The 10664-nt window shown below is 35.3% G+C and overlaps 1 protein-coding gene across 1 annotated transcript; it reads left to right on the forward strand.

Moving 5' to 3' along the window:
• The first annotated feature begins 1178 nt into the window (after window positions 1-1178).
• Window positions 1179-10011, forward strand: LOC107770601 (putative anthocyanidin reductase). The gene is made up of 7 exons (XM_016589923.2): window positions 1179-1384; window positions 7657-7824; window positions 7933-8150; window positions 8420-8579; window positions 8782-8992; window positions 9082-9237; window positions 9735-10011. Exons 1-7 carry the CDS (start codon window positions 1264-1266, stop codon window positions 9796-9798), a joined length of 1098 nt encoding a protein of 365 aa, XP_016445409.2. The 5' UTR covers window positions 1179-1263; the 3' UTR covers window positions 9799-10011.
• Window positions 10012-10664: the final 653 nt, after the last annotated feature.

Below are 10664 nucleotides of genomic sequence, written 5' to 3' on the forward strand. Positions count from 1 at the left end.
TACCACTTGTTAGGACCGAAAAAACTAGGTGTCATGCGGAAGCTAGTAAAGCAAAACTTCAACGACGATAAATCTGACAACAAAGGAGAAATCTACCAAACGAAACACAAACATTTAACGTGTTTCGGTCAACTGACCTACGTCCACGTGCGAAGATGAGCAATCCACTATAATAAAAGAGAGTACAAATATTGAGAGAACAACCTCACGAAGAGGCAAACACAAGTGACACACTAACACTTGTCCCGTAAAGTTCTCCCCCTAAACACTACTCTCAAGCCCCATATGGCTACATTGTGGATGCTGCTGAATGAGAAGGAAGGATCCTCAATTTATAGAAGTCCAAACTTTTTCCTACAAGAAAAAGTACTAGCCAAGTATAGGAGAATTATAATTTTCTTCTACAAAAAGGAAAACTCAATTAAGGTAATTATATTGCCATTTCCTTCAACAAATAGGAAAACCAAATATAGTAATAAAATTATGGCTAACACCTAACAGTTTCATGATGTTTAAGGTTACAAAATTTAAATATATTTTTTGTGTCAAACTCTTTTTTTTCTTAAATATTATATCAGTGAAATATTGTACAACGAAAATCCCAACAGAAAACATTTAACTGCGTTATACGATTCTTTCGTGAAGCACTTTTTTCACTCTTGCACCGACAAGCAAAGAGGTTTCAAGATATCATGACGACCGAAAAAAAAATCCGAGCAAATCTTGCGGAGAGCGTACCCTCCGATTTTTGAATTTTTATTTCTTTGTATAAAAATGAGTTAGATCAAAGGCTCGTCTATGTATTGTTCCATAGAGGATGGGCATTGAAGCATACAAAACATTAAGAAAGATTGAATATTGTTAAGTCGCAATGTGCTTTACCGACAAATGTGGTGGGATGATATGAGATACTTCCACCCTTTATGAGTGCACTTTATGCCATAATAGACCTACGAATTCGAATTAAACGCACTAGTACATTTCACATCGTATATATTATATTTAAGACTAAGGGAGTAGGTAAACAATTAAAATATGAATGTAAGAGATAGAAATTCTGAGTTAATGGGACTTTCCAAGAAAGGCCAGACAAGATATTGTTTGTTTCTCACTTAAATAGTACATAAAAGCCGTATAAAGACAGCAAAGGAGCTAGCAAACACTACTTACAAAGTTGTCCTCCCAATTTTTTACTGCACCCATATTTGATCCTACTTAAATACTCCTCTATTCTATGTGTAACAGGAGTACTTAAGAGAAAGCATGGAGGAGGAGAAGCTGAAGAGTTATTGTGTAACAGGAGGCAGTGGCTTCATTGGTTCATGGTTGGTTAGGTCTCTCCTTCAAATGGGTTGCAAGGTCCATGCTACTGTGCGCCATCCAGGTTCGTTTCTGATCTGCTCCTTCTTAGGATCACTATAACAATAGTAAATTTTAACAATAGTAAATTTTATTCATTATAATAGTAAAATTATTAAATTTTACTTGATTGTTGCGGCCAAACGCACACGCAAGTATACGCGATCGTCAAGTAATAAAGTGACTAAAAGTCGAATGTCGAACACACAAGGACTTGTGATTAACTATTAACTAAATTAGACTATCCTACTTATCTAGACAAGAATTAAACCTAGAAGTATTTGAATCTAAACTAATTAAAATAAAGAAAAACAAATAGTAAACTCGAACAAAAGGATAGCAAATTTTTATGTTATCAATGCGATGAAAACGATCTAGGGTTATGGGCTATCTAACAATCATATTGTATTCTTAAATTGAATTGACTAATTAATTTATCTGGTTTACTGGTTGACAGGGTTAATATTGCTCATAAGAATCTGTCGAGTTCTTACTCGCCTATTCAAGCTAACCTAACGCCTATATGTCTATGGAATTAGAACTAACAAGAATGCATTTATAATTCCTGTAAATCAACCAAGCAAGGCAATTAGGTATATGTCAATCCTAACCGCGAATCCATCTGAAATTCTCACTTTCGAGTTCATCTCTAGATTCGTAGATCGTATTCAATTGGTGATCAATCAATCAAATAACTAAGCAAAAGATTGAATAAATAAACCAATATGATAAACTAAGAAATCATAATCAATATTCGAATAACAATAGTCATGGAAGAACCACAACCCTAGAACGTGAAGTTTAGCTCCACATAGACATGGTAGCCAAACAGTAAATCATACAAAGAAACATAAAAATTACTAAGTTTGGTAGAAGAATGATGGAATCTGATGAATTCCGGCCCCTACACCGGCTCTGTTCTTGTGTTTTCCTCTCAAAAAACGTCCTCCTCTACACCGGCTCTTTGCTTTTGTTTTCCTCTCAAAAAACGTCATCTTCTACTCCAAAATAGGTTTAGGTTGACTTTTATATGAGTTGAGGGCATCTTGGGGTCAAAATAACTGAGTCCCAATTGAAATAGGACATGTTCACGTTTTGAGCGTCCAGGGCAGCATGGGGCACTAGCCCTGGCGCTCAAAAAGTTCAGCTGCTGTAAATTGCGCCACAGCCAGCGCCCCACGCTGGCCGTGGCCCTCAAATTTTACTTTTTGCTTTTCTGTCCCGATTTCGCTCCAATTCGCACCATTTCGTCCCAAATTGAATCCAAATGATTCCTACACATAGAAATACCACAATTTAGCACAAATCGTCATATTAAACATCTCAAGTAGTTGAGACATGAGCAAAATGTGAGGTGATATATATCAAAATATGCATACATTAAGCCGATTATCAACACCCCACACTTAGACTCTTGCTCGTCCTCGAGCAATGGAACTATATTAACACCCCCAAAATATACTTATCACTATGAAAGAGCAATTCACAATTAATTCAATCAAACACTCTACCTTTTGACTATGATCGATATCGGCAATTAAGCATGAACACGCAAATTTCACATTCTTACTATTTTTAAACTAGCCCAAGTATACTCAATGTTATTCAACCAACTCAAGCACCCTCTCCACAATCACCCTACCTTAAGAGGCAACTCGTTACCACTAAGCATCCCCAACTCACACACTCACCCAACAAAAGAAAGTGTACAACATTACCAGTCCGTCATGAGACAATGTGCCCTCACCACAAGCAAAAGAGTGAATGTCAACGTAGTCCACACATTCAAATATTTCATTGAACATAAATTAAGGACATCACACAATTGTACAACATTCACTCGCCCTCGTAAAGAATTTATGTGCATCATGTGGATGTACCATAAGTTTGTCCGTAGTGTCATCTCTACTAATCAAAGCGAGTCAAATCTAGGATCAATTAGGACTTTAAGGTTGTAATGTAGGCTAAGGGACCAGTAGGATACATTTAGGTATAGTGACTAACCCTCCTAAGCACTTTAATACACTACACTCACAAATCAAGCGCAATTTCTTTTCAACTTATTCACTTGTCATACACCATATATAACATAGCCCTCTTTGCAATCAAGCACCTCTATGGATTCACTAACATGAGTGAGAAGGATTAGGAGGTGTGTATCTTTCTACATTATTTGAACTTTTATTTGCTTTTCCTTGCAAAAAATTTCCTTTTTTTTTTTACTTTCTTTTTCTTTTTCTTCACACACTCCATACATTGAAGTTCATAAACTAGTGCCCTTCTTTCCTAATTTTAGTTCACCATAAAAGCCCTTCCATGGTTCCACTCAAACACCGCTCCTCAATCTCTCACCTTACTTCTTTTAGCGACTAAGTGTCTTAGGAGGTAAAGGTTCAACAATCTTGAATTAAGAACAAAGTAGGAGTACGGCTTGTAATGTGGGCGCCAAGAAAATGGTCTATAGGCTCAAATGAGCTAGCAATGGAAAGATTTTATTTGTCAATGCCAAGCACCTTTATGGTCAAGCAAGAAACACCTATGTCATATCCTAGACTAGCATAACTTAATGATTTCGCGTTGATTAACACACGGGGCAAGTTCTAGACTATACAGGATAGCACAGAATATCAACAATCATTATACACACATGGCACTTGACTCACTCAAGACGGTTTTGTGCGACTCTTAAGTCAGGCAAGCATAGCAAGTTGAGAATTTTTAAGCAACAATGCACTCGGTGGCATACAAGTCAATCAACTGAGAAAAAGGCGTCAAAGAGTAGGCTACTTAATTTACTTGGGCATTACAATTTAAATCATATATGCAGGAAGACAGAGTGCACGCCATAACTTAACTTGCCAACACCAAACATGTCAATAGGTACCTCAGAGCAATCTCAGTTTTCTCCCTTATCCTACTCCTAAGAAAGAAGAAACACTAAACTAGAATACCCGATTTGAGCTACACCCTTGGAAAAGAACTGGTGTCGAAAGAAAAACTACGAGATACTACCTAACTACTTAAAAAAATAAAAGAAAATCGTTTTGGTATTTTTAATCGGACTTAAATCCCTCAAAAAAATTGTCCAACAGATCCATTGTCTGGAAAAGTCCAAATTTTTTCTAAATTTTTTTACCACAATATAAAAAAATAAATTAAGCTACTAAAATACTACACAACTACGAAAATAAAAATAAGAAGCTAAAATCAAAATAAGAAGTTAATATTTTCTAACATACTACTACTAATTATATAGAGAAATTCTCTCACCCCACACTTGAAAGAGTACAGTGTCCTCAGTGCACAAATAAAGCTAAATAATAACGAAGGTGGACAAGAAACTCCCTGAAGGGCCAAAGGCCGAAACAATAGCGGCTCATGGGGTACTCAGACTTCCCCCAGGCATGGTCCTTTGTGTGGGCAGCCCACACTTAGTTCTTACCATCAAGCTCGCTTTTGCACTCTTCCAATGGCTATGCTTCCTATGCTCATAATCCTACAAAATCAAAACAAACACTACAAAAATAATATAATAAAGATAAAAATAAAATAAGGCAGTAAAGTTGGGTTGTCTCCTAACAAGTGCCTAATTTAACGTCGCGGCACGACTTGAACCACTTTCTGCCTCCACCTCGAACTTATGAATTGTACCTCTAACATGGCATCCAGTCTGTGTCTATGCTCCTTTGGTGGGGACACAAAAATAAATAGGTCAAGTAATAAATTTTTCAGTCTATAATTCTTGGCCTTTATATGAGGAATATAATTTTTTCTCTCTGGCACAACAAATCCAAGAATGTAAGCAGCATGTTCCTCTTCCATTGGCTCCTCCAAAGGCGCAGATGACTCGATTTCCATGTCATCAACCAAACACATTGTCGAAAAATGTTTAGAATGAGGACCAACACGTCACAACATTGGAATTGTATTACTATTTATATCCTCATATTTACATGCACTAGAGTTTTCAAATATAACATTATCTACTCCCTCATATGACTCTAAAATGCTCTTCCAAACATTGACATCCTTAAGAAAAATATGGTCTAATAATTGATATTCTCGTTTTAGCTCCTCAATTTGGTCTAGAAATTTTTTTTAGCTTCACACAACTCATCATTAAATTGTTGGGTGTTATACGCATCAACCTTTGCACTCAAATCTGCATCTAAATTACGCACAGCCAAGACAAACCTGTCAATTTCTTGTGCAAGTTCAACTCTCTCCTTAGACCAGTCACTCACCAATTTTGTTAGAAGATAATGTCGTTCCTCGTATTCACTTAATCGTGAATATTCTCCCAATACCAACCCTTACTCCTATATTCAAATTCAGACCTCCCAGAGTTCAGGTCATGACAAGCCCAAAAAGACGAACCATAAAAGCTAAGTCTTCCGTCAACCAAGCAACTTCATCAATAACCTTACCTCCGGATATTTCATCCCCAGATGTCATGTTGAGAGAACTAGAACACACTAAGAGAAAGATCAAAATTGTTATAAAAAAAATATTTACAAAAAGAGAAGAAAAAAAATCAAAATTTGTAAAGATAAAAGTAAAAGTCTAATATAGAAAAATAGTTAATTTCTAAGTCACCGGCAACGACGCCAAAAACTTGTTGCGGCCAAACGCACACGCAAGTATACGCGGTCGTCAAGTAATAAAGTGACTAAAAGTCGGATGTCGAACACACGAGGACTTGTGATTAACTATTAACTAAATTAGACTATCCTACTTATCTAGACAAGAATTAAACCTAGAAGTATTTGAATCTAAACTAATTAAAATAAAGAAAAACAAATAGTGAACAAAAGGATAACAGATTTTTATGTTATCAATGTGATGAAAACGATCTAGGGTTATGGGCTATCTAACAATCATATTGTATTCTTAAACTGAATTGACTAATTAATTTATCTGGTTTACTGGTTGACAGGGTTAATACTGCTCATAAGAATCTGTTGAGTTCTTACTCGCCTATTCAAGCTAACCTAACGCTTATATGTCTGTGGAATTAGAACTAATAAGAACGCATTTATCATGTAAATCAACCAAGCAAGGCAATTAGGTATATGTTTATCCTAACCGCGAATCCATTCCCCGATTCCCAGGTTCAAGAACTTGCTATACTCAATCCTATAAGCAATATGGAATTCCCACTTTCGAGTTCAACTCTAGATTCGTAGATAGTATTTAATTGGTGATCAAGCAATCAAATAATTAAGCACAAGATTATTGAGACTTTATTGTCATTGATATAACGAAAATCAACTATGCATCAATATTGAGACTTTACTGTCATTGTAAAATTCAGTTACTTTAATATGACTAGAGGTGGATAATGGATTTAAACCCGATGGGTTCAGCCTTTAGAACTTTTAGCCGTTAAATCATTGTACTTGATACTTGTTAAAATTTTATTAGTTATATATGTGTGTGTGTGAGAGAGAGAGTGAGAGACAAAAAAAAACATTGATTTATAGTGGATAAGTTCACATACACTAATATGACCAAAAAAAAAAAAATCTAACTTTATTGTTACATCAAATTATATTATTTAAGGTAATCATACCTGAAATTAACCCTTTGATTTAACAAAGCCAGAAAGCCAAACTTTTGGGTTGGAAAGGCAAAAATGTGTAGTACCTACCTCTAAGGCTTAAAAAGCCGTGATCCACCTATAGTGAGATTTGATTCAAATTAAATTAACAAAGAAAATATGGAAAGAGTATTAAATATGATTATGAAGGTCTGATCGTAACAGCTCGTAGTTTTTTCTCAAACTGTGTGACACTTTATTTTAGCATTCTTAGTACACTCGTGAAACGGAATTTACTGCTTCACAGAAATGAGAATATGGTGTACGACATATTCGTGAGACCTGTAAATTCTATAGTACGTGTAGCGTGCGAAGATAGCTCTAAACATGTGTTAGAGCTATCTGGGTGGATGCAGATTACACTTAATGGTTCAACTAAATTCAATATTCTCGACACAAAATATAAATATATGAAAAATCGTTAAAAATATTTTACTAACAAATATTGAATTCTGAACTCATAATTTAAAAAGTACAATGTATTTTGTCTCTTAAATTCTCAAAACTGATATATCCTGTAGATTTCTTCAATTCCAAGTTGCCATTCAAATTTCATGATTCATTTATTTGAATGAGCAATAACCCCATTTAGATAACATGGGTTAGAGAGAATTGTATTATGAACTGCTCGCCTTTGTTTGATATGAGTTCATTCGGAACCAGTATCGCAAATTAATCCTCGGTCTTGACCTTTTCAGAGAAGTCATTACATCTGATGAAGCTGCCCGGGGCCAATGACCGGCTGAGATTGTTCAAAGCTGATTTAAGAGAAGAAGGGAGCTTCGACGAAGCAGTGAGAGGTTGCAGTGGTCTATTCCATGTTGCTGCACCCATGGAATTCGGAGTACAAGCCACAGAAAATGTTGGTAAATACATGCTTGTCTAAATCATTTGTTTTGGTAAGTCCCAAAGTAGTTCAAAATCAATTGAAGCCTACACAAGTATTCAATTTCTTGGCTTGTTTCAATTTGAAGACAGCTATGTTCAAGAAAATGTCGTAGAGCCAGCAATCCAGGGTACCTTGAATGTTCTGAAATCCTGCTTGAAATCCAACTCTATAAAAAGAGTTGTTTTCACATCATCAATCAGTACAGTGACTGCCAGAGACAGCTATGGAAACTGGACACCTCTTGTGGATGAATCTTGCAAGATACCTGTCCAACATGTTAAGCACACAAAACCTAGTGGTTGGGTAATTCTTTTTCCCCTATACTCGGACTACTAAGAAATAAAAGAAAGACTTCTGAGTATTCTTAGAATTTGTGCTAGCATTATGTTTTTATGAGCATGTCATTAAGAGTAAAACAGAAAGTTTAAAAGAAAAATAATGTTCTTTCTTGTCAGACTAAAAAGGAAACGATATCATATAAAATGGAACAGATGGAGTACTAGTTTAAATTATTTATCATGACACTAAGTGCACTTCGATCGTAGCTCGTAATGGGAAAATGTCTTTGGTAGGTTTATGTACTAGTAAAGGTTTTAACGGAGGAGGCAGCATTCCAATTTGCAAAGGAAAATGGCATTGATTTGGTTTCAATAATAACACCAACTGTAGCTGGTCCGTTCCTCACTCCTACAGTTCCTTCAAGCATTCAAGTTCTCTTGTCACCAATAACAGGTTTGCTTTCTCTCCTTTCTTCCTGTTTTAATTTAAAACGAATTTTGTCACATCTTTGGTTCAGGTTACATTTGTCCAACATAAACTTTACAATTGCTTTATACATTTTCACATTAAACCAAATAGATGCAGATAAAAACACCCCTTCAACATTAATGTATATATTTTTGTCACTTAGCTTTCAGTCCTTTTACTTTTATAGGTGATCCTGAATTGTTAGCTATACTAAGTGGTGTGAACTCAAGAATGGGATCAATTGCATTAGCTCATATCGAGGACATATGTTGCGCTCACATATTTCTGATGGAGAACACAAAAGCAGAAGGACGATATATATGCTGTGCCCGGAGTTGGGCTATGTCTCAAGTTATCGATCACCTTACAAAAGAGTATCCTAGTCCTGCTTTAGACAGGTTATCTATCCATTTCTTCCGAAAATTAAAGTTACAGTTAATGTGAATGATTTTGCATTAAAGTAACTGTCTAATTCTCAATGTTTCAGGCAAGCAAGAGGAGGACATGATTTGGTGATGCCTTCCGAGATATCTTCAAAGAAATTGAGAGATCTGGGATTTTCTTTCAAGTATAATATCGACGATATCATAAGAGATACAATTAGTAGCTGTATGGATAATGGCTTCTTACCTTCTATTCAAAAGTAAGTATTTTTTCATTGTAGAGCAGAGAATTTAACCCTGAAGTAATCTAGATGTTTTTGCGTGATTGCTTGTAGACAACAGTAAAAGCGCGACTCCTTCAAATTTAAAACTTCACTTATCAACACTACTATATAGCAACAGATATTGTATTCTTAAGAACTTAAAAATTGTTGTCTAGTTGTTGAAAATGCCAGATTGGCAAATGAATAACTTTATGCACTAGTTTATTGTAATCTTAAGTAGTTTGTTTGCACAAAATCCCTTCCTGTGGCCATGTTGTATAGGATTATCGCTGTGGCTACTTATAAGCCCTGGTTCAAATTTTGGTGTTAATAGACACTATCATTATTTGGGAAATCATTCTGTATTTACTTCGGCAACGATCTCTCAAACATTTTATATTATATTTTTAAGTACAAAAACTTGTGATTTATGATAAACCTTTTTTTTTTTAGATTTAATACTCATGTAAATTTTTTGTCATAACCATTTGCAGGGGAACAAGTTCGCCTCCAGTACACCGTCCGTCCAGTTCATGCGGTGCACCTTTAATTTCGTGACACCTGCCGACTTTTAAATCTAATGGTTGATATTCATTTAACTAAAACAACCCCTTAAACCACTGATGCCTTAGGAATTTGAATAGTTATTTTTTGTGACACATTCTCTCAATTCTTGACTCGTATGTTCATCTAGTACTTGTTGCTTAATACTTCGTTATGTGACTATTACTTGCTTAGACTTGAGAGTTAGAATGACATCGTTCTAATTGAGTCATGTGCAACATGTGTTTGAGAGGTTTAAAGTTGTATTATGTGTTATTCTGCGCTAGTCTAGAACTTTTTTCGTGTGTGGGACGAAGCGAAATAAGTAAGTCTTCTTGAGCATAGGAGATGATGTAGGTATTTCTTTTATTAGCCCATTGAGCTTTAATTGCCTACCATTGTTAATATTTTCTATAGTAGCCTTTTTGAGCATGTAAACATTTTCTTTTGACAATCGCATTACAAACCTATTCTCTTTGTTCTTAATTGATTTTGTGAAACTTTTATCTTTGAAAGCACTTAAATTATAAGACTAAGCGCTAGAAAAATAAGGAGGAGACTGGGTAGCTCTAAGTTGAAACCATAAAAAGGAAGAAAGTTGCACATGTGCAAGCAAAGAACCATCAGTGAAAATTACAATCATATGGAGAGTGTTAGAGAAAAAAAAGGAAAAAGAAAAGGCGGAGACACAACAAAGCAAAATTTAAATTTAAAAAAAAACAAAGAGAGGAAAAAAAAAAGACAACACATTTTCCAATCATATTTTATTCTTGATGCTGAGTTACGGATATGTGAAGTTCTTAAAGAAAAAGGACAACCCTTGATACGTGTTGTAGTATGACGTTTAAAGTGGGTTATGATAAGTATGTGCGCAAATTAAT

The sequence above is a fragment of the Nicotiana tabacum genome, chromosome 8 (genome assembly GCF_000715075.1).
Source record: "Nicotiana tabacum cultivar K326 chromosome 8, ASM71507v2, whole genome shotgun sequence".
Taxonomy (NCBI): domain Eukaryota; kingdom Viridiplantae; phylum Streptophyta; class Magnoliopsida; order Solanales; family Solanaceae; genus Nicotiana; species Nicotiana tabacum.